The 26,011-nt window shown below is 39.8% G+C and overlaps 1 protein-coding gene across 1 annotated transcript; it reads left to right on the top strand.

Moving 5' to 3' along the window:
- The first annotated feature begins 1,200 nt into the window (after positions 1–1,200).
- LOC127123115 (uncharacterized) lies at positions 1,201–24,529 on the top strand. Its single transcript, XM_051053371.1, has 3 exons — positions 1,201–1,437; positions 24,116–24,119; positions 24,225–24,529. Exons 1-3 carry the CDS (start codon positions 1,201–1,203, stop codon positions 24,527–24,529), a joined length of 546 nt encoding a protein of 181 aa, XP_050909328.1.
- Positions 24,530–26,011: the final 1,482 nt, after the last annotated feature.

Genomic DNA, 26,011 nt, shown 5'->3' with positions numbered 1-26,011 from the left:
GATATTCACCTTGCTTGAGATTTTACCTTTTTGTTTTTTCCCCAATCTTTCATTTAAGGCATCATATTTTAAAACTAATGATTTTAATACTTTTATTGCAGGCATCATATTAAATAGAAAATTATTTTCATAACAATACTATGTTTGAATTTATTTAAACTAGATTATCATATACTAATTGAAGAATATAATTTAATATGAAAAAAAATCAATCCAAAAAATTAGATACGAATGTTGAAGGATAATTATGTAATTTAGTATTTCGTATGAGTGGTATTATTATTTATGTATATATAGTATTGCAATTGTCAAAAGTTGTATCCACTAAGTATTGTAGTATAGTGTATGTGCAATCACTTTGTTGTAACCGTTTAGCAGAGTAATGGAAGTTTGTTATTCTCTATTCTCTCTTTTCTTCCATCTTCTTCATCTTGTGCATCAACAATTGGTATCAGAGCTCTAATTAATATCCACATGGAAACACAGGGAAACAAGAGTGAATAGTGAAGCATTGTGTGATTGATTTCGTTTCTTGAGTTCATGTTGAACTTTTGATTGGAATCGTAACAGAATCACATTTCTTGATTCTGTGAGATTGGAAAACACTAGTGTTTGGTGAGATCTGAGTTTTGCACAAGGTTGAAGATGAACGAAAACAGTAATCTGAGTACCAAGCTTCTAGTGTTCGATAGCAAGAACTGGAATCAATGGATGATTCAGATGCGTGTGTTGTTTGACGCTCAAGATGTTCTTGATCTCGTCAACGAAGATTACATTCAGGTTTCACTTTCGGAAAATGCAACAGATGCTCAGAGAAGTGCTCAGTGTGATATGAGGAAGAAGGATCATAAGGTGTTGTTGTACATCCATCAATGTGTGGATGTGAACGTGTTTGAGAAAATCGTTGATTCGACAACGACGAAGGCTGCGTAGGACACACTGATACGGTGCTACGACGGTGATGCACCAGTGAAAAAGGTAAAGTTTTTGTCTCTACGTAAGCAGTATGAGAATCTTAGCATGAAGAACAATGAGAAGGTACCTTACTACATCTCCAGAGTAATTTTGATCACAAATGAGATGAAGTTGTATAGATAAACTCTCTCTGAAGAAATCATCATTGAGAAGGTACTTAGATCTCTTATTCCTCGATTTGATTACATCATTGTAGCAATTGAATGTTCTAAGGATCTTAGCACCATGAGAATTGTAGAGCTGCAAAGCAGTCTAGAGGCACAAGAGTTGCGTCTGATTGAGAAAAACTCTGAACTTGAGGTAGAGCAGCAGACTCTTAAAGTAGCTTCTGGTAAGAAATATCAGAAGCAATCATGGTCAGAAGCCAGGAAGAGATCTGATGCTGTTCAGAAGTCAGAAACCTTTACTTATGGATGGCAAAAGAGTGATCAGAAGGGGAAGGAGAAGTATGACAAGAAAAAGGTTCAATGTTACTGTTGTAAGAAGTTTGACCACTTTGTTGCTGATTGTTGGTCAAACAAGGAAAGGAAGTCAGAAGAAGCAACATAGCCAGAAGAGATTCTGAAGATGAATTTGTGCTATTAAAGGATTTTGAATTTGATGATGCGTATTTGGAAGACTGGTGGTATATGGACATTGGCTGCTCAAATCAACTTACTGGAAATAAGAAATGGCTGGTTGATTTTGACTCTAGGAAGAGGACCAAGACCAGACGTGCTGATGATAAATGCCTAAATACTAAAGGTATGGGAAATGTCAGAGTAGTTCTAAATAATGGTAAAACAACATTGATTCAGAATGTGTGGTATGTTCCTGGCATGAAAAGCAATATGATGAGTGTAGATCAATTAATTGAGAAAAGAGTTTTCAGTTACCATGAAGGACAATCTTTTGAAGTTGTATGACTGTAATCAAAAGTTGATTATAAAGTAAGAATATGGGAGGAATAAAACATTCAAAGTGAGTGTTAAAATTGTAGACTCTTAATGTCTTAGTGCAATAAGTGTTGTGAATGAAAGTGAGTTATGGCACAAAAGATTTGGTCATCTGAACTTCAATAGCTTAAGGCATTTGAATTCAAAGAAGTTGATACATGGAATTCCTGTTGGAGCTAGCGGAAATATACCTGAATGTATCGCACGCTCGAACATACAACGGAGTCTCCATCGAACTTTATTTATCCCTAAAGGGAAGGGAAAACATCGATAAAACCCGGGGAAAAGAGATATATTGGGTAAGGAAGTCGTTTATGCAAAGGGAAGGTATTAGCACCCCAAACATCCATGGTACTCCATGGGAACCGTTTTGATTGTTCTCGCTCGAATAGGTGTTAACTAAAGATTACTCGCAAATAACTCAAGCATTCAAGTTGTTCCCTTTCCTTTGGATTAGCAAGCAATAAGCAAATAACTCAAGCATTCAAGCACACAATCAAACAAGCTCCTAGGAATCTTCCAATTGGATTTTGTATCTCTCACTTTAGATGCTCATGACAATGGTTCTTCTACTTGGCAAGTTTGGGATCCCTTGCACACAAGAACACATAAATCAAAAAGTTCCACAATGCAATAGAAAGAATGGACAAGAGTGAGTTTAGAAATTAGGTCCTTTCAATTCATCTTCAACATTAAGCATTCTAAAGGCATGAGGCCTAGTTGCTCTTTGACATTTTAGCACTCTAAAGGCATGAGGTCTAGTTGCTCTTCAAACTCCATTAGCATAGAGAATGTCCTAAAGTCTATGTCCTTTTGTCCATTTGCATTGGGTTCACAACAACAAAACAAAACAAGCACAATAGTATATACACAATAATATGCTCAAGTGAGCAAAAGGCAAATTGCATTAACATAAACATGGGCTCAAGTGAGCAAAGGGAAAAAGCAAATGAAATAATGAACAAGATATTAAATTGCATAAAAGTAAATTGCAAGAATTAAATGACTTGAATTAAAAGTTAGTGGTCATTAGTTAGTGTTAGTGTGCCATAAGGCAATTTAGCGCTATGTTAAGCAATCGTAAGTGGACTAATGTGGTAGTGACACCTATCTGAGGTCGGTCAATAAAAATATAGGCAACAAACACAAGTTAGAGACCATGACTAGTAAGCCAAGCTCCTACAACTTGTCATGCCAAAAGAAAAGAAGAATGATCTTGTATTGATTTAGGTTTTTTGCTTGACCAAGAAGCAACCTATCCTTAATGCAAAGCCATTCACTTGATCTTTGATCAAGATGAATTAGATTTGAATCAAGGAAGGTTAAGCCTCCCATATGTCAAGGCTAACCACCAATCTTTAACTCATTGATCAAAAAGAAGAAGAAGAAGAAGAATGTACATGAATTGAAATTCAAATGAAATAACCAACACACATTGATCAAACATGAATAGAATCAAAGTCAATCAATGGTAAACAGAAGCAAAATGAAACTTAGAAGTCAAGAAACAAATAAAACATTTTTGGTATTTTTGAAAATTAAAATAATACTTGAATTAAAATAAACAATTAAAGGTCAAACTTCAAATCCATTTCAAATCAACTTGGAAAAGTCCAAATGGATCATCCTAAGTTCAACAAGGTCAAACAAGGTTTGACAAAAAATTTCAGCATTTTTGGAAACCAGAAACTATTTTTAAACAATTAAAAATGAATAAAAATAACCTAATTGAACTAAAATCTCAAATAAATCTCAAATCAATTAAGAAATTGATGAGAATATTTTTCATAGATTCATCATCATTCAAAGAGGTTAAGAAAATATTTTTGCATTTTTTGAATATTGGAAACTATTTAAAATGAATTAAAAATAACCAGAAAAGAGAAAATTCACAAAAATATCAAATGACAAAATAAAAAATATTAAAAATCATTTTCAGAAACTAGAATTAAAAAGGGAAATAATGCAATTGGTCCCATATTTTTTGGATTTAAAATGAAAGAGTTATGAATTTTTGAAATAAAATGAAATAAAGAAAATAAAAATGGAAAATCAGAAATTGCCAAAAATCCTGGCGCGTTGGATCAACCTCATTAAATGAGGTGGCACATCCAAGGATCCTCACGCACGCGCTCATGGTAGGCAATAGTCAAATGAGAAACATGAAGAATTAAAAATAGTCATAACATTTAAAGGTCCTGATTCAATCTGGAAAACACAATGGACGGTCCAGATGTGATCTAGCATGGTGGACGGTGGTGTACACCACCGTCTTTTCCGGCGAGCATGCCATCTCCGGCCAGAGTTGCAGGTCATGAAATCTTAACCAAAATGGACGATCCTCATATCATTGGAAAGCTGGGGTGATGTACATCACCCACGTGCCATTGGTTTTCACTCTAGACTTTCATGGAAAGAGAAATCAGAGATGGAAAATTATGGAGTTCAAACTGAACTTGATGGATTTATGAAATTAAGTACACCAATCAATTGCCTCTTATGAGAGGACTTCATAGGAGCCAACAAACACAAAAAATGAGCAAGAATCAGTGAGTTTCGAATTGAAAAAGTTTGCATAACAACCTTTGAAGTGCATATCTATGAGGCACGATTCTTCCCAATTCTTGATAGCAGTGTGTTCTTGAGATGGAAACAGAGCTAGGCTAAGGAATTATAGTCCAATAATCAACCAAGGAAGTTGAACATTAGAACTGAAAAATTAAAGAGAAATTGCAAAATTCCTTTGGGTGAGTGTGAGGATTCAGTTCTGCAGCATGTAAGGCGCCTTAAGGTTGATCATGAATGAGGCTGAACACTTGTATTTATAGTGAAGCATGATGCAAGGCATGGAAAATTCATGTGCATGTGTGATGAGGGCCTCCATGCATGGGCCTATACAGGTGCATGGGAGGCCCAAATGCAATGGCAATGCAAGCTTAACATCAGCAAAATGATTTTGGACGTGCAGATATGATGGAATTGGATTGTGCATGAAGTTTCATCATTGTTTCCATAAATGCACATAAATCTTCCTCTATTTGAAAATACACTTTGCCAAATTGAAACATGGTCATGTGGGTAATGGTTGGAAAGGTCTTGACATGAGGAACAATTGTTATCTTGAACAAAAATCCATTTGGAGTCGGGAAATTAATGAAAACTGATAATAAAGTTCAATGTACAAAACATGTTCATGTGAATTTTGCCAAAATGGACCAACTTCAAGCCCTTCTGTTTCAATGATGCAAGCTTCAAATGACAAAATCTTCAACATAAAAGTTGTAGATCTTTTCAAGAAAATCAATTTGAACTCAAATTTTTCATCATTTATATTTTTTATGAGTAAGTTATGGGCACTTGAAGTTGGACTTTTTCACATTTTAATGACTTTGGTCCAAAGTGACCTATAATGTTTTGTATTATCACATGTGTTTCTTTTAGGATTATGAAAATTTGTTCAAAATAACAAATGAATTATACATCTTAAACTTTCCAATTCATTTGATCCCACATCAAAATCATGAAAAATGAGTGAGTTAGGTCCTTGGGAAGTTGACCCAAAATTAGGGTTTCAGTCAAAATGACCTATAATGTTTTGAAATGAATGATGACTTTCCAAGCTTCAAATAAATTTTTGATGAACACGAAAGTTGTTCATATGGTTCTTAAGAACATTGTTTCTCTTGGGGTCATCATCATTTGACAAACACATTAAAAGTTAGGTCTCATTGGATTTCAAAATAGTCAGATGAATTGACTGATCAACTTCTCAAGTCCAAACCTTAAATCTTGATGAATTGATGATTGAGGACACTCACATAAGCTCAAATATGCATGAAATTATGAATGAAAGAACTTCCCTTGATTGTATTTGATCATGGGTTGAGGTTGCTTCATGAGCAAGGCACAATTGATGCACAAATGAATTAGGGTTTCCTTGGGAAACAACCCTCAAGCCCTTTGGTTTGCTTTGATAAAATTAAAAAATTGAGATACTTGGGAGGCATATATGATGATTGAGAGCTTTGTGAACCATTGTCATGCTTGCTGTCGCATTACGCGAAAAACCGGCGGGAAAACAAAAACAACAGAGCCGCCACCGTGCGTTATTTATCCCAAAAGAGGGAAAGGAAACGCTCAGAGTAAACCTAGGAAAGAACATGGTCTCGCGACCAAAGAGAATGGGATCGGGAGTCGGTTATGCGAAGGGAAGGTATTAGCACCCCTACGCATCCGTCGTACTCGACGGGATCCACGCACAAAAGGAAGGAAAATGGTTGCTAAAACACTACTCAAACACACACACACACACTGGCTGAAAGAGACACAAGAAAACTGACTGAAACTGACTCGGCAGGATATCGCATCCTAGGCCTACTTAGTCTATTAAACATAGACATCAGAGTCGAAGTAGTTCGGACTGGGGAAACGACACATGCTCGCTAGGATGTCGCATCCTATGCATACGTATCTCCTTGGACGAAGGAGAATCAGAGCATTCGTAGCTCGACTGACACGCACACAAACAAAAACAGGCAAAGGCAAACGTGGAGCCCGAATGCCAATCACTGGGCTTACATCAGCATCCGAAACAACAAACACACACAGGAAACCAACTGCCAATCGCTGGACTTATGTCGGACTCCAACCAGACAAACCCACACTGGAACCCGAATGCCACTCGATGGACTTACATCAGCTTCCAAGCACACAACAACACACACAGAGGGGTTGAAGACACAAAGGTGGAAAAAGAAAAAGGGCGCCCGGAGAGATCAGCTCATCTCCTGCCTACGTACCTCATCTGGTATGAGGATCAGGGCGACGTAGTTCCCCTACGCAGGGAAAAAGGACTAGCCTAACCAGATAACAGAGGGAGACACAACACTAGGGAGACTACGACTCGAGCCTTGATGTTGTCATGCAAAGTCGTCCCTAAGTTAAGGTTTCTATCTAACTTGCACAGGAAGCAAGCCTATCCTAATCATGACTTGCACAGGAAGCAAGCCACACCTAACCTAACTTGCACAGGAAGCAAGGGTCTCAATTGCAACTAGGGCAAGAGAAAGGGGAGGTCTCAATCGCAACGAGGGCGAGAGAAAAGAATTAGTGTTAGTTGTTAGTCAAACTCGACAAGACATCGCATCTCGTGCCTACGTATCTCATCTGGACATGAGAATCAGAGTTGCCGTAGTTCGGCTAAACTATTCCCGTTGGTTTGTGTTTTTTAAGTGGACAACGTCACTGCGCAATCTACCTGATGCTCGACCTTTGGAGGCTTACTCACTTGTAGTAGAAGGAGTTAACGTATCCTTAAGAGGGGATAATGTTTGTTTGTGTTTTAGGAAAGCTCAAGCAAGAAAGGAAGTCCTATACGAAGGAACCGTGCTACCTTAATTGACATGCAAACGAGACTACGCGGAGTCTAGCAAACCTAGGGGATACAATCACACCACACAAGCACATACAGCATGAAATAAACACACCAACACGGGGCTCAAACATCAAGGCTAGGTTTTAGTCGAGGGGTCATATCAACCTCAACAAACAAACCACTGGAACTGGGTAGTGTTAGCTCTTAACCTTGCCATTGAGGGGCTAAGGTGAAGCAGATGAAAGGTGAGTGAAGATAGGACTTCACAGCTCTTATCCCTGGCCTGGGAGAGCTTAAGACAAGAATGTGTGGGTTCAGAAAGTGGGAACCCTTCTACACATTTGAAACTGACTCAACTGTACGATTGTACAAGATCTTGGGTTTGTATCTGCAATGCATCAACACAGTGGTGTGAGCAAAGCAGATGACACACAGAATACCAGGGGATAGATTGCATATCCCTTGGGTTCTGCCAATTGCCTCTTCACTTAGGAGGTCTTTGACTCTATACAAGGACAAATTGTAAACAATCACAAACATTGCCTCTTAAGGAGGACTTCAGACAGGTGCCTGGCCAAGTAACAGGCCAGGTCTTCCAGACTACATGAAGATAGAAAGGTATACCTCAATGCAAATTGCTTAACAAGCAAAGCAAAGAAAAAGTTCACAAGGAACTGAGCAACTAAAAGCACCTGAAATAGTCAAACAAACATTAGTACACAACTTCAAAGTTAAAGCAAAAGGAAACAGAGATCAATCAGTCAACACAAGCAAGTGAATGTGCAAGGCACAAGGCTCAAGGCATGTGAGCCAAGCAACCTACAAAACAAATAGGTTAGTCATGATAAACAGGCAAACTCAATCAATTTGTATTGGTCTCATTGGGTAATTGTTGCTTAACCTGAAAACATGAACTCAAATGTGAGCAACAGGACCACTAGGGCAAGCCTAGGGTCAAAAGGGGATGAGAAAGTCAAAACAGCAAGTGGCAAGCATCCAAAATCATGTTTAAACAATCAAGAAACAATACCAATTGGTTTCACATTCATATCAATCATCATCATCATTTCATGAACAAATTAGGTCAAGACATGGCATTTAGAAGCTCATAGAAGTCAACAGCAAGACTTGAATCAAAAGCAAACCCAAACATTTCAAAAAATCATCAAATAAATCATGATCAATTACAACCCATAGCATGGTAAGCATGTCAAATTTCAACTCAATTGGACAAGTAGAAGGCAGTCAATGAAAATCAGAGAGGCAAGGCAATTTTGAACATGCTCAAAGAAGTCAACCAAACATGCATCAACTTGCAAAAATCATAAATCAGGGATGGCATATGATAAATGAATGGGACTAAAACCATGTCAAAGATTAAGATGTCTAGTAATAACATATAAAATTTCATGTCCATCTAATAAAGTATGAGCATTTCACAAAACAAATGGGCACATGTGTCACAAAAAGTCAACATAAGACCAAACAGGGGACAAAAATCTCAATTAATTGGAAAATGCCATAAACAAATCCACAAAAAAACACATGTAAACTAGACATACTCAAGCTCAGTCATGCAAAAATTCAATCCATTTTGAGGTCAAGAGGCATGGTATTGAAAATCATCAAGTTGCACATCAATGGTGTGACACAAATTGTCACACCCTACTTCAAAAAATCATAACTCAATGACCAGAGATGATAAATTCATAAACTTTATACCAAAATCACCATGGATGTGTCTAGTTTATGCACAAAAAATTTCAAGGTCAAAGGGTAAAGCATCACTATTTCACAAAGGATTTGGTAAATGGTACAAAAAATGAATACATGTCACAATCCCTAATACCAATTAAAAACCAACCATCCAAAAATCAGGAAAAATCATGATTAAATAATAGAGATCCAGATGAACACAATGCAAAAGTTCCCATTACAATTGGATTTAAAATGAAGATGTTATGATTTTTGCAAGATGATGATCAAAAATGAAATTAAAATGAAAAACAACATTATTTAATATGTCATGGGGCACGCTGGATGGCAAACTTGTAATTACCCATGCCACTAATCTATACGCTGCGTTTTGGGCGCTGAGAGGAAATGTTTTGATTGGCTGTTATGGGACTACAGGGCCATGCAACGTGAATAGGACAAAAATCTGGGCAAGGCATGAACATCCTAGGGTTTATCGTGTACAGTGCTGTCATCTTCATCATTTCAAATCGCAAAAAATCAAAATGCCCAGAAACACAAATTGAGCACACCAATCGATTCAGCAAGCATTGTATAACACAAATCCATTACTCATTTTCATTAAAACAGGCCAAGCACCATGAATCGAGTGAAAATAACTATGAACAACAAACTTTAAAACAGCATAACTCAATCATCATCCAATCATTTTCAAAACTAAGACCAACAATGGAATCAGCATGCACAGGCCTTTCTAAAACATGTTAGAAATTAGCAAATGGTGAAGTTTGAAATCTTACTTGATTTTGAAGAAATGAGTGAAACAGTTGTTGTTTTGATGTTTGGTGATGAAACAGTTGCACAGCACGTTCCCAGGAAGTGAATGGATGAAGATTCTTTGCTCAGCAACCCTTGAAACAAGCCAATTCGAGATCTGCCATTGATGAGTTTGGAAATGGCAGCCCACGAAAGAAGCTTTACAGATGGTGAATCAAGCTTGAAACCAGCTCAAAGATGATGGTAGATGATGTAGCAACTGACCAGAGCTCGTGTGTTTCACAATTTTTCAAGCAAAAGTTCAAAGTGCAAAAATGGAGATTTGAGAGGGTGAGAGAATTCTGTGATGTTAGGAGGCTGCTAGGGTTTTAGAATGACAGAAAAATGGTCTTTATACTTCTGTTTTAAGTTGGCTTAGTGAGAGCTAAACACAATTAACTTAAATGAAGCATTTTGCTAAATGGCCACTTTTGTTCACATGGTGAGGTGCAAGGGCAAGAGCACGAAAATGGGCTTGGCAACAAGTCATAAACAACATATTTGAACATATTTGCAAGGCCAAAGTGGTTAAAAATGATTAAATCAAAAGTTCACTTTTTCACCTTTCTTGAAAATTAATTCATGTAAGTGAAAAAAGGTCATTTTGATCTATGAGGTTTTGGTGCATGATGGTTACATTTTTGGAAAGAGGAGGTCAAATGTGACTTGTTGGAAAAAACCCCACTAAATTTGGCCAAATGGTTTGAGAGATATGGCCTTTTGGAGTTCAAGAATTTTTGAAAATGAATTGATCATATCTTGCCAACCATACATGGGAATTGAGAGTTCTTGGACTTTTTGGAAATGGGAGAACAAGATCTTCAACTTTCATGTTGGGCAAAAATTCATTTGAAGCTTGTATCATGATGTAAGTTTAGGCTCAAGAAGTTTCCATTTTTGGCAGTTAAAATTACAGGTCCAGTTTCTATTTTTGGAAATTTCTGATTTGGATCCAAATTCTTCCATGATGATGTTTGACATGTTATATGAGGCCTATTTGGGCATGAATAAGCTCTCTCAAACCAAATCCAACCAGCAAAATCATAAAATCAAGCCTAGTTGACCAAGTTTGACTTTTTTAGGGTTTCTGGCAAACTGTGCATTGACTGATGACTTCTGAACATCCAATCCTTGACCAAAACACTTCAAATGGATCCCCAAGTCATGTGAACATGTTGGACCAACCCTAGGGCCTTGGCTCAATGAGAATTGTGCTTGCTTGCTTGATTGACTGATCTCCTGACCAGTTTGACCTAAATCTTCTGACAATCTTGCACTTGAGGCAAAGGGACAATGCAATGCTATGCAGTGGACCAGGTTATGTTATGACCTAATATGAGAATGTATGTACAATGATAGGTGCAAATTTGAGGTGCTACAGCTGCCCCTATTCAATCAGCTGGGAACCCGAACGGATGATAGCAATGGCTGTCAGACTTTCAGGGTAAACAGGGATTGAATACCAAAGAACCGTAGAAATTTGCACCGACTGGATATAATTACAAGAAGAACCATGTAATTTTCCGATGACGACTGCATGACAACTTCAGAAAAGCAAAACCATTTACCGATGGTTGGAAACTGGAAACTTGATATTTACCGATATCATCTTCAGCGAGACCATTTACCGATGGCTGCTGGGAAAAAATAATTTCTGAAAAGCGAAAACCATTTACCGATGGTTAAAATTTGATATTTACCGATATCAACTTCAGCCAGACCATTTACCGATGGCTGCTGGGAAAACAACTTGAGAAAAACAGAACCATTTACCGATGGTTAAAAACTTGATATTTACCGATATCAACTTCAGCAAGACCATTTACCGATGGTTGCTGGGAAATAATTTGATGTAGAAAGGAAGCAAGACCATTTACCGATGATGGCTTCAGAGCAAAATTTGATATTTACCGATATCAACTCCAACAAGGCCATTTACCGATGGCTGCTGCAACTGGGAATTCGATATTTACCGATATCGAAGAAAACTGGGCCATTTACCGATGGCATCTCTGCTTGGGGAGGAACGAAATCTTTGTGGTGGAACCAGACAAGACGTTTACCGACGACTTCTGGGGATCTTGATTTTATTAACAAGAAAACAAAGCATGACCAGACATTTACCGATGACTGGGATGAGACTCGATGTTTACCGACATCGAAAGATGATGTTTACCGACATCCAAAAAATGACCAGACATTTACCGATGACTGGGGAAAATTTTATTGGGAAGAGAAAAACAAATATTCGCAACCGGAGACCAGATAGGACATTTACAGATGACTCTACTGGGGATTTCTAGCTGGGGATTTATCAGACATTTACCGATGACTGAGGAAAAACTCGACGTTTACCGACATCGAAAGTTGATGTTTACCGACATCAAAAAATGACCAGACATTTACCGATGACTGGGGTGGGACTCGATGTTTACCGACACCAAAGATGACCAGACATTTACCGATGACTGGAATTTAGACTCGATGTTTACCGACACCGAAACAATGGTGTTTACCGACACCAAAATGACCAGACATTTACCGATGACTGGGGGACACCAAACAAAAGAACACACGCGGGTGTTGACATGACACTTACTGGTATCACAAGAACGACATCTTAGATATGCCATGGCAAGGCTGATCACTTGCTGGGGAGTCTCACTGAGGAGAAACAAACTTTTTGTCACCAACGGGTGAGGAAATAAACCTCTGTGGGGATAATCAATTCTGAATGCTGTCGAAGCAACTGTAGCAGACGTGCTATGCTGATGTTGAACAAAAATGATCCACCTCTGCCGGGGATACAGTCTGATTGGGTTTCGAACACATGAATACATATGTTTGAATTTTTCTATGGAGTAATGCTCCATATGGAATGGAAATGCTACGCGATTTGAGGATGCGATGATTACTACATGCAAAATGCAAAATGGTGGAAACTCCGCTGGGGATACACAGGACGACTGTGCTGAGAAACCTTCAATACAACTCCGCTGGGGGAAGAACAAGGCAACTGTCGGGGAACCAATCAATACAACTCCGCTAGGGGAGGACAAGGCAACTCGCTGGGGAGTAATAAAGCAGCTTGCTACTGACAAAAGTAAAATTGCTGGGGATATCCCAATCAATCCGCAGGTAGGATAAACTCCGCTTGGGGAAATAACTGCTCCGCTGGGGAAGGTAAACCAGGCAACTCTCTGGGGATAAGGCTCATACAAACCTCAGATACGATAAACTCTGCTTTGGAAAATATCTGTTACTCCGCCGGGGACGACCCACGCAATCCACAGGTAGGATAGACTCAAGCTGGGGATGCAGATATCAGTCTGCTACGGGAATTCGTCCAATCCATTGGTAGGATGAACTCTGCTGGAGAAAGCAATCGAAAGATTGACCAAAGAGTGCATGAGATATATTATCTATAGCCGTCAAAAACGTAGATAATACACTCGCATGGAAGATTATCCATAACCGGGTTGCAGGTTGTTAAATGGATAAACGACCGAAAAGAAAGGCATCGGTACCAGGACTAGGTATGCAAAGATGACCAATCAAAAGAGGATAAAATTGCTAACTCGGAGCAAATATCCAAAAAGAAGGGGAAGACCCAAAGGGGACAATACTGCTTGATCAAGGCAAGTATCCAGAGGGGAAAAGAATATCAACACCACAAACCGGATACTGATAACTGCAAGGAGGGGATTACATCTACCGGTTTGTAGGTAGAAAACCACGGAAAAGTAACCAATCATCGATAGGATGAGCACACAGGGTTAACTCCACCAAGGGGAGAACGTGGGATTTTACAACTACCAGCTTGTAGGTAGAAAACCACAAAGATAGGACTTACAACTACCGGTTTGTAGGTAGAAGCCACCAAACGATCTGCTGAGAGACAGAGTGAGAAAAAAGGATTTACAACTACCGGGTAATGGGTAGAAGACCGTAAAGAAAGGACTTACAGCTACCGGTTCGTAGGTAGAAGCCAACAAATTCCGCTGAGGATAAGATGAATGAGTGCCGGTTAGTGAGCAACTATTCATTTATGCCCCAGGGAAGCACAAGAAACAGTCGACGGGGAGCCAATTTAGGATCGATCCAAAAAGGCAGACTGAAACAAGACTCACCCTAGTGAGGAAAGAACTCAATAGGGAAAACCCATCCCAATGTGTGTTGGGAGGGAACGGAAACAACCGTCATCCACGAGGATGTATCTCAGTGGGGAAATGGCAGGAAAGGATAGACACTTTCTGCTTAAGGGGTTGGCTCTACATGGAGAGATCAGACACACCCACATCTGCTAGGGGAAAATCTACTGGAGAGATTCTTATCACCAAACAGCAAGAGGCAACAATCAACAGATACATGGCAACAGCTGCAACATGAGTATCCGAATGCTATGATTATGCATGTATGCATTCTACCTAAAATGTATGATAAATGCTGACAAACAGACATGTAAACACACGGGTCCAGGAATCAACCACCCGGTACTACTCCTTTTCCATAGGGACGGCCAAAACATCAGAGAGCAAACGCGATCTACTGGAAACCGGGATATCAGGGAACAACACCATCCTGTGGGGAGAGGAGAAGACTGCTCTGCTGGAGAGAGGAACGCTAACGTCTTCAGTAAACACTCTGCTTGGGGAACTGCCCCACAAAAGTATTTCAACAGCAACCTTGCTGGGAATGCCCCACGGTAGGGCTCAAGCAAACCTATACTGGAGATGCCCCACAATAGGGCTCACAGGGACCTGGAGGAAGAATGTTGTACTGCCGGGAACGCGAAGATAAACAACTTCAACCAACACTGCACTGAACAACCTTGCTGAGGAGAAACCAAAAGAGGTTCGACAGGAAAAAGATACAGTTATGCTCGAGATACGAACAAATGTCTTACCTGTTGGTAATCATACCACCCTCGGGAGAGCACTGCGGATCTCCTAAGTATCCTTCCATCATTGTGAACGTTCACTTTGTTTAAGAACAATTTTTTTGAAAAATTTGTTTATTTTGAAAACAATGATACTTTATCAGTTAAAACGTGCAAAACATTTGTTGAGTTGAAAACAAATAAGAGTGCAAATAATGGGATAAAAGCTCAAATAGATGTAATGGAATGGTAGTCTGCAAAGGGCGAGACTCCATAGATCTGTACAAGTTTGAAATCGGTGATATATATTGGAGAGGGCTACATCGAACATAATGACCTTTCCTCTACCATTCTGAATTTTCGATGTATTCAAAGCTTCAGTCGACGACGAATCGAGAATCCCTGACGGATGACAGATATAGAGCACAGTCTTGTCAAGATGCAGTTACTTGCCAAATCCCTTATTTTTGCCTAGATTGCCCCAGTGTGAGGTGCTCAATCTAGCGGGATGCAAATTCTTTTTTTTTTTTCCAATGTCTCTAACTTTTGCCTGGATCGCCCTTTCGGGTTTTCAATCCACCGAGACGCTCCTTTTTGCCTAAGTCGCCCTTTGGGGTGTTCGACTTAGCGAGCTATTCTGTTTTTTTTTGTTTTGGGCGAAGTATTTCTTGACTGCATCAGGATTCACAGGGCGAGTGAACTTCTCCATCCATTGTTATAAATGTCAGAGCACCGCCTGAAAAGGCTTTCTTGACCACATATGGACATTCACAGCTTGGAGTCCACTTGCCCCTTGAATCGGGCCCGAAAGACAAAACTTTCTTGAGCACACGGTCCTTTTCTCAGAGCTCGAGACTTGACCTTCTTGTCGAATGCTTTCATCACTCTCTGCTGATATAACTGACCATGACACATGGCAGTTGATCTCTTCTTCTTGATCGAATTCAGCATCAGTCAACTTGGGACTTTGAGGGTGCTATTTTTTCTTTTGTTTTCTTTTGATTTTGCTTTTGATTTCTTTTGATTTTGCACCCTCTCTTTCTTTGTTTTTTTTTTGTTTTATTGTTTTTTTTTGTTTTTTTTTATAGTGCCCCAGTTGGCTGTTCTGCTGATTCTCGAGATGCAGCTGAGTGATCTTCTTTTTTGCTCAAGAAGTCGGGAAATCTCGTCAGGAATCCCTTCATCATCATCTTCGTTCGCTTCAAATACAGGGAATTCAAAATTGGGAGATGACGTCCGATCATTATGTTTAATGGGTTTGAGAAACAACCTGCATAAAGATTTTGATATGAAAAGCTCTTTGAAAATCAAACAAGACAATCGTTATGCAGATGAAAAGATTGCTTCTATTCTTGTTTTTAAAGGTTTTTTGTGATCACCAATTTCATGCAAAAAGCGAAAAGGGAAAACAATTGGAAAAACAAATGTTTTAACATGAATTATTTGAATGAAAATATCATTGCACAAAATGTTGCCAACAATGTCATCACTTCTCCTTTTGGCATGGGAGAAGGGTTTTTAAACAAAGTGATTATTACTCTGACTTATGAACACTGTAGGAAAGCCCACAGTGACCCAATTGTGATAGATCCCACTGGGGATGACAACTGTCAGTATCCTTTGCATCAGCAGCAAACAACCCTCTTTGTTGAAGATCTCAGAAGACAAGTCGACGCCAGCCCGGGACTTGTTATCTTCAAGCTTGATTAACATGGGGACCTAAGTCCTCAAAGCTCAGAATACCTGATCTGACAAGGTCCTGCACCTTACTCTTAAACTGAAAGCAGCTTTCCACATCGTGACCAGGAGCACCCGAGTGATACACACAATACTGTTCAGGCCTATACCACCACCGAGGGTTGACGGGTATAACCGGCGGGTCTCTGGGAGTAATCAAGTTCCGCTCTATCAAAGAGGGATACAACTCTGCATACGACATAAGGATTGGATCAAAAATGATCTTCTTCCTTTCATTACTTGTACCAGCTTGATTATCATTGGGAGGTTGGTAAGCCTGCTGTTGCGGACGATGTTGCTGACGTTGACATTGCTGAACTGGTATTCTCTGCTGTTGTTGAGGTTGAGTTGCTGGAATAGTCACAGCAGCAGCCTGACGATTCTGTCCTCTGTTTGCACTCCTCCGACGGTGCACAAAATTTGTTTCACTTTCTCCCCTTTTGGGTGCCCCAGAGGATGGCTTATTAGAACCGGAAGAACTTGAAGAGCCAGGATGGCGAACCGGAGCGCGGGTTGCTCTGACATTAATAGTTTCTGCAGTAAGAGGCTGTTCACTGATTCTGATCCCCCTCAATTCATCGCCCAAGGCATAATCATTGACGAGAATAGTGACAACAGCATTCTCATGAACGGGTACATCCACTGGTGGAGCACGGTGGACTAGTGGAATCACGGCTTCCAGTCTCTGGGCTAAGGCACGCAGCTCCTCTTGCCTCTGAACAACTCCTTGCATCATTGTCATGAACTGGGCCATGTTTGCCCTCATCTCAACCAACTCAGCTTGAACCTGGTCCATACTCCTCTGTTGATTCAATCTGGTTGAGTAGCGGTGCGGACGATGATCAGCAATCCTGTCTCAGTCAGGAACCAAAGTGAGAAGTCTTGTCCCCAAAACATGTCTGCAATGCAAGGATGTGCATCATATGTGTATGATGCGGATGCTATTTTATCATGAATGATCCTGAAAAGGATATGCGTATGCGAGTTAACTTTTTTCATGCATTATTTTTTTTTTGGAAAATAAACATGCTATGATGCAAATGATGGAGCCAAGACTGGCAGGTTGTGCATCTCAGAACACCGGATCGGAGCTTTGGCTTGAACTCGGAGTCGCAATTCATCTGAAACCCAAGGTCAATCTGATCAACTGGCATCTGAACCCATTCTGAGGAGCCAAAACACTATCTGAGCGAGTACCCTCAAATTCAGCCCAGGGATCCGAAATAAACGGAACCCTCTGATCAATACCAGGGTCGAACCTCCGGCGTCCATAAACAAATGTCCAGAATTCATAGTCACCATCAGTACCAGGAGTCACCAACTGTACCTGTAATAATGATCAACCCTTCCCCACTCACAGGTGTAGTCTAGGCCAGGGTAAGGTCGAGAGAAACACAGCATAAATAACCTTTCGCAGAATATCATCATATACACACCTGAAGTATGCAACGACAATATCCCACCAGGGTCTGAACTGTTCGTGATATCAATGTTCCGCTGAGTGGCGTAATACCACCCGCTTCCCACGAATCACTCTATTCCTAAGCATCCTAGATTTCACTCATGGTCTGGGTATTGGACCTTTTACCTCAAGTGACTCCCACCCCCAAACAGAGAAACACAGACAGCACAGCAGATGATAATGAATGAATGCAAACATTGATGCAAACAATAAATGCAAATAATAAATGCAATATATACAGTGAATGCAATAAATAACAGCAAAAAGCAACCAAAGCCCTAACCTAGAGAGCGCTAGGAGAGACTCGCTCAGGGAAGATGGACCAGCAAGAGGTCAACTTCTCTCATGTCCCCAACAGAGTCGCCAGCTGTCGCATTACGCGAAAAACCGGCGGGAAAACAAAAACAACAGAGCCGCCACCGTGCGTTATTTATCCCAAAAGAGGGAAAGGAAACGCTCAGAGTAAACCTAGGAAAGAACATGGTCTCGCGACCAAAGAGAATGGGATCGGGAGTCGGTTATGCGAAGGGAAGGTATTAGCACCCCTACGCATCCGTCGTACTCGACGGGATCCACGCACAACAGGAAGGAAAATGGTTGCTAAAACACTGCTCAAACACACACACACACACACTGGCTGAAAGAGACACAAGAAAACTGACTGAAACTGACTCGGCAGGATATCGCATCCTAGGCCTACTTAGTCTATCAAACATAGACATCAGAGTCGAAGTAGTTCGGACTGGGGAAACGACACATGCTCGCTAGGATGTTGCATCCTATGCATACGTATCTCCTTGGACGAAGGAGAATCAGAGCATTCGTAGCTCGACTGACACGCACACAAACAAAAACAGGCAAAGGCAAACGTGGAGCCCGAATGCCAATCACTGGGCTTACATCAGCATCCGAAACAACAAACACACACAGGAAACCAACTGCCAATCGCTGGACTTATGTCGGACTCCAACCAGACAAACCCACACTGGAACCCGAATGCCACTCGATGGACTTACATCAGCTTCCAAGCACACAACAACACACACAGAGGGGTTGAAGACACAAAGGTGGAAAAAGAAAAAGGGCGCCCGGAGAGATCAGCTCATCTCCTGCCTACGTACCTCATCTGGTATGAGGATCAGGGCGACGTAGTTCCCCTACGCAGGGAAAAAGGACTAGCCTAACCAGATAATAGAGGGAGACACAACACTAGGGAGACTACGACTCGAGCCTAGATGTTGTCATGCAAAGTCGTCCCTAAGTTAAGGTTTCTATCTAACTTGCACAGGAAGCAAGCCTATCCTAATCATGACTTGCACAGGAAGCAAGCCACACCTAACCTAACTTGCACAGGAAGCAAGGGTCTCAATTGCAACTAGGGCAAGAGAAAGGGGAGGTCTCAATCGCAACGAGGGCGAGAGAAAAGAATTAGTGTTAGTTGTTAGTCAAACTCGACAAGACATCGCATCTCGTGCCTACGTATCTCATCTGGACATGAGAATCAGAGTTGCCGTAGTTCGGCTAAACTATTCCCGTTGGTTTGTGTTTTTTAAGTGGACAACGTCACTGCGCAATCTACCTGATGCTCGACCTTTGGAGGCTTACTCACTTGTAGTAGAAGGAGTTAACGTATCCTTAAGAGGGGATAATGTTTGTTTGTGTTTTAGGAAAGCTCAAGCAAGAAAGGAAGTCCTATACGAAGGAACCGTGCTACCTTAATTGACATGCAAACGAGACTACGCGGAGTCTAGCAAACCTAGGGGATACAATCACACCACACAAGCACATACAGCATGAAATAAACACACCAACACGGGGCTCAAACATCAAGGCTAGGTTTTAGTCGAGGGGTCATATCAACCTCAACAAACAAACCACTGGAACTGGGTAGTGTTAGCTCTTAACCTTGCCATTGAGGGGCTAAGGTGAAGCAGATGAAAGGTGAGTGAAGATAGGACTTCACAGCTCTTATCCCTGGCCTGGGAGAGCTTAAGACAAGAATGTGTGGGTTCAGAAAGTGGGAACCCTTCTACACATTTGAAACTGACTCAACTGTACGATTGTACAAGATCTTGGGTTTGTATCTGCAATGCATCAACACAGTGGTGTGAGCAAAGCAGATGACACACAGAATAGCAGGGGATAGATTGCATATCCCTTGGGTTCTGCCAATTGCCTCTTCACTTAGGAGGTCTTTGACTCTATACAAGGACAAATTGTAAACAATCACAAACATTGCCTCTTAAGGAGGACTTCAGACAGGTGCCTGGCCAAGTAACAGGCCAGGTCTTCCAGACTACATGAAGATAGAAAGGTATACCTCAATGAAAATTTCTTAACAAGCAAAGCAAAGCAAAAGTTCACAAGGAACTGAGCAACTAAAAGCACCTGAAATAGTCAAACAAACATTAGTTCACAACTTCAAAGTTAAAGCAAAAGGAAACAGAGATCAATCAGTCAACACAAGCAAGTGAATGTGCAAGGCACAAGGCTCAAGGCATGTGAGCCAAGCAACCTACAAAACAAATAGGTTAGTCATGATAAACAGGCAAACTCAATCAATTTGTATTGGTCTCATTGGGTAATTGTTGCTTAACCTGAAAACATGAACTCAAATGTGAGCAACAGGACCACTAGGGCAAGCCTAGGGTCAAAAGGGGATGAGAAAGTCAAAACAACAAGTGGCAAGCATCCAAAATCATGTTTAAACAATCAAGAAACAATACCAATTGGTTTCACATTCATATCAATCATCATCATCATTTCATGAACAAATTAGGTCAAGACATGGCATTTAGAAGCTCATAGAAGTCAACAGCAAGACTTGAATCAAAAGCAAACCCAAACATTTCAAAAAATCATCAAATAAATCATGATCAATTACAACCCACAGCATGGTAAGCATGTCAAATTTCAACTCAATTGGACAAGTAGAAGGCAGTCAATGAAAATCAGAGAGGCAAGGCAATTTTGAACATGCTCAAAGAAGTCAACCAAACATGCATCAACTTGCAAAAATCATAAATCAGGGATGGCATATGATAAATGAATGGGACTAAAACCATGTCAAAGATTAAGATGTCTAGTAATAACATATAAAATTTCATGTCCATCTAATAAAGTATGAGCATTTCACAAAACAAATGGGCACATGTGTCACAAAAAGTCAACATAAGACCAAACAGGGGACAAAAATCTCAATTAATTGGAAAATGCCATAAACAAATCCACAAAAAAACACATGTAAACTAGACATACTCAAGCTCAGTCATGCAAAAATTCAATCCATTTTGAGGTCAAGAGGCATGGTATTGAAAATCATCAAGTTGCACATCAATGGTGTGACACAAATTGTCACACCCTACTTCAAAAAATCATAACTCAATGACCAGAGATGATAAATTCATAAACTTTATACCAAAATCACCATGGATGTGTCTAGTTTATGCACAAAAAATTTCAAGGTCAAAGGGTAAAGCATCACTATTTCACAAAGGATTTGGTAAATGGTACAAAAAATGAATACATGTCACAATCCCTAATACCAATTAAAAACCAACCATCCAAAAATCAGGAAAAATCATGATTAAATAATAGAGATCCAGATGAACACAATGCAAAAGTTCCCATTACAATTGGATTTAAAATGAAGATGTTATGATTTTTGCAAGATGATGATCAAAAATGAAATTAAAATGAAAAACAACATTATTTAATATGTCATGGGGCACGCTGGATGGCAAACTTGTAATTACCCATGCCACTAATCTATACGCTGCGTTTTGGGCGCTGAGAGGAAATGTTTTGATTGGCTGTTATGGGACTACAGGGCCATGCAACGTGAATAGGACAAAAATCTGGGCAAGGCATGAACATCCTAGGGTTTATCGTGTACAGTGTTGTCATCTTCATCATTTCAAATCGCAAAAAATCAAAATGCCCAGAAACACAAATTGAGCACACCAATCGATTCAGCAAGCATTGTATAACACAAATCCATTACTCATTTTCATTAAAACAGGCCAAGCACCATGAATCGAGTGAAAATAACTATGAACAACAAACTTTAAAACAGCATAACTCAATCATCATCCAATCATTTTCAAAACTAAGACCAACAATGGAATCAGCATGCACAGGCCTTTCTAAAACATGTTAGAAATTAGCAAATGGTGAAGTTTGAAATCTTACTTGATTTTGAAGAAATGAGTGAAATAGTTGTTGTTTTGATGTTTGGTGATGAAACAGTTGCACAGCACGTTCCCAGGAAGTGAATGGATGAAGATTCTTTGCTCAGCAACCCTTGAAACAAGCCAATTCGAGATCTGCCATTGATGAGTTTGGAAATGGCAGCCCACGAAAGAAGCTTTACAGATGGTGAATCAAGCTTGAAACCAGCTCAAAGATGATGGTAGATGATGTAGCAACTGACCAGAGCTCGTGTGTTTCACAATTTTTCAAGCAAAAGTTCAAAGTGCAAAAATGGAGATTTGAGAGGGTGAGAGAATTCTGTGATGTTAGGAGGCTGCTAGGGTTTTAGAATGACAGAAAAATGGTCTTTATACTTCTGTTTTAAGTTGGCTTAGTGAGAGCTAAACACAATTAACTTAAATGAAGCATTTTGCTAAATGGCCACTTTTGTTCACATGGTGAGGTGCAAGGGCAAGAGCACGAAAATGGGCTTGGCAACAAGTCATAAACAACATATCTGAACATATTTGCAAGGCCAAAGTGGTTAAAAATGATTAAATCAAAAGTTCACTTTTTCACCTTTCTTGAAAATTAATTCATGTAAGTGAAAAAAGGTCATTTTGATCTATGAGGTTTTGGTGCATGATGGTTACATTTTTGGAAAGAGGAGGTCAAATGTGACTTGTTGGAAAAAACCCCACCAAATTTGGCCAAATGGTTTGAGAGATATGGCCTTTTGGAGTTCAAGAATTTTTGAAAATGAATTGATCATATCTTGCCAACCATACATGGGAATTGAGAGTTCTTGGACTTTTTGGAAATGGGAGAACAAGATCTTCAACTTTCATGTTGGGCAAAAATTCATTTGAAGCTTGTATCATGATGTAAGTTTAGGCTCAAGAAGTTTCCATTTTTGGCAGTTAAAATTACAGGTCCAGTTTCTATTTTTGGAAATTTCTGATTTGGCTCCAAATTCTTCCATGATGATGTTTGAAATGTTATATGAGGCCTATTTGGGCATGAATAAGCTCTCTTAAACCAAATCCAACCAGCAAAATCATAAAATCAAGCCCAGTTGACCAAGTTTGACTTTTTTAGGGTTTCTGGCAAACTGTGCATTGACTGATGACTTCTGAACATCCAATCCTTGACCAAAACACTTCAAATGGATCCCCAAGTCATGTGAACATGTTGGACCAACCCTAGGGCCTTGGCTCAATGAGAATTGTGCTTGCTTGCTTGATTGACTGATCTCTTGACCAGTTTGACCTAAATCTTCTGACAATCTTGCACTTGAGGCAAAGGGACAATGCAATGCTATGCAGTGGACCAGGTTATGTTATGACCTAATATGAGAATGTATGTACAATGATAGGTGCAAATTTGAGGTGCTACACTTGCTTTCACCTTCACATGGCCATTCTTTGAGCATAGAGGCCTCCTAGGAGCCTTGGATTTTATGATTGCTCAAGCTACAAAATAAAAGATGTTAGTGACATATTTTTGGGCTTTTGGTTAGTAAACAAAATAATAAAAGCAATAATATACAATTCAAGCATGCTTGGTGGTCTCAAACCAACTCACACAAGTCCCAACCCTAGGGTTAAGGAGCCAAGATGCTATGATCCTTGAGGCAAATGCAAATGCAATGATATGATGCCATGAGGGATCTTAGGGTCAAAATATGGGTCTTACAACAAGGGTCTTGCTGAAAGAAGAAATTGAACTTTGCTTGATCTGACAAGGAGCATGCTGAAGGAGAAGAAGACACCCCATACTTTCTGGGGAGAAGCCGTTGCCACCTCAATGTATGTGCTTAATAGGTGTCCAACCGAGAAGCTGAAGGAAATTGTTACTTTAGAGAAGTGGACTGGAGATAAGTAAATTGTGAGTCATCTAAAGGTGTTTGGTTTTGTTTGCTACGAACATGTTCCAGATGCTAAGAGAAGGAAGTTGGATGACAGAAGCAGAGTTATGTTGCTGGTAGGGTACTACAATACAATTGCTTATAAGCTCTACTGTTCTGTCACTAATAAGGTTGAATTCAACAGAGATGTAATTGTTAAAGAATCATAAGCGCGGGATTGGAGTAAATCTTAATCCAACTCTGGTGCTATGTTAACACCTAAGTTAACTTCTGAAGAGATTTCTGAATTAAAGGTGAGTCAGAATCAGAAGCTGATTCTGAAAGTGATTCTAAAGGAGAGTCTGGCTCTGAAGGTGAGTCTGACTCTAAAGGTGAATCTAATTTTGATCCAGATTCTGATGGTGATTCAGACTCTGGTGGAGATCCATACTCTGGAAATATTCCAGACTCTGAAGGTGGTCATGCCTCTGAAGGTGGTACTTTTGGGATTCCATCATTTGATACTATTTCAGTGCCCGAAGGAGATTCTGAACAAGTTCATAGGCCACAAAGAATTAGAAAAACCCCAAGAAGGTTTGCAGAGTTTGACATACTGTGATGGGAAAATAGCAAGTGTACTATTTTACTCACTGTAGTAATAAAAGGGAAATTCCCCGTTTGTCGATCTCAAGGACTGCTTGACGATACAGAGTTTATAGATTGTTTCAATTAGACAAAAGCCTTTGGTTTTTGTGTTGTGAGTAATTATATTACCAATTGCAAATAAATAACATAAGTAAAAAGGTTGAACGAGAGACAAATGAGAGAAGATTGCTAGGGTTCGGTGAATGAAACTTCCTGTAACAGATATAATTTATGAAAGCTTAGACAATAATTTTGTCCAATTAATTCCGGTCCTCAAGGATATCTATTCCTAATTCCTTAGTGAAAAGACCTTTGATTATGTAACCTAATTACTATGTCCATAAATAATTAAGTTCATACTCAAGCATTCGAATATCAAGAATTACCGGTCAGATAGAAAATCCATAGTCCTAGGTTATTTTTACTATCCAAAATTCTTATACATATCAATGAATAATTGCTGTCCAGCTTAAACTATTCATATTAATCATCATTCGTTGGTCCGACGAATAAAGCATAAAGAACGGTAATAAGAACAAATCAATGGAAAAGAAGAAATAGTCAATGCACTCATAAACATAAAATCTGTCACATTCATAATCAGGGTCACCCCCTAGCAATGGGGGGTTTAGCTACTCATAATCGAAATAAAAACAAAGATTAACATTGTTGTCATTACAGAATTTCGTGAGGAATCAATCTTCAATCGTCGGAAAACTCTTGAACATATGAATCCTCTGATAATCGTAGAGTCTCCAGGTCTCAAACGCGTCTCTTTTTCTCTAAAAATTGTCCAACCCCCGGAAAATCGTGTTCTCCCCTCTAAATAGCTATGCAGTTGGGCTTTTCCTGAATTTGGGCTCCATACACGTATTGCCCAGTTTGGTACGCGTATTGCCCAGTCTCAAACGCGTACTGCACGTAAGACAGCCTCTGATACGCGTATTGCCCAGTCTGGTACGCGTATTGCCCAGTCTCAAACGCGTACTGCACGTAAGATAGCCTCTGATACGCGTATTGCTCAGTCTGGTACGCGTATTGCCCAGTCTGGTACGCGTATTGCCCAGTCTGGTACGCGTATCACCAGAAGCTTGTCTTTTTGCTAGATTTTCCATCCCTCTGGTCATATACGTATGCTACGCGTACTGGGAAGGTCCATACGCGTATCATGTAAGGCCATACGCGTATGGACAGCAGGTTCTCCAAGAATTTGGTTTTTTCTTCCGTTTTCTTGCTCGGACTTAATTTCGCATATGACGTTTGATTCCCTGAGCTTCCAGACTACTTTTTGACCTGCTAACATACCCAAAAGTGTAAAATATCCTCAAGAAATTCATAAGTAACAACACACTTCATATTATAGAATTGAGCTTATATCTAACTAAAAATGCTTCAGTTTACGCAGTTTACCTGACTTATTTACGGTTAAATAGTGAAATACCTAGCATAAGTGGTG

Source organism: Lathyrus oleraceus, chromosome 2 (assembly GCF_024323335.1).
Source record: "Lathyrus oleraceus cultivar Zhongwan6 chromosome 2, CAAS_Psat_ZW6_1.0, whole genome shotgun sequence".
Taxonomy (NCBI): Eukaryota; Viridiplantae; Streptophyta; class Magnoliopsida; order Fabales; family Fabaceae; genus Lathyrus; species Lathyrus oleraceus.
The sequence above is the reverse complement of the archived record's forward strand: the minus strand, read 5'-3'. Positions and strand labels throughout refer to the sequence as shown.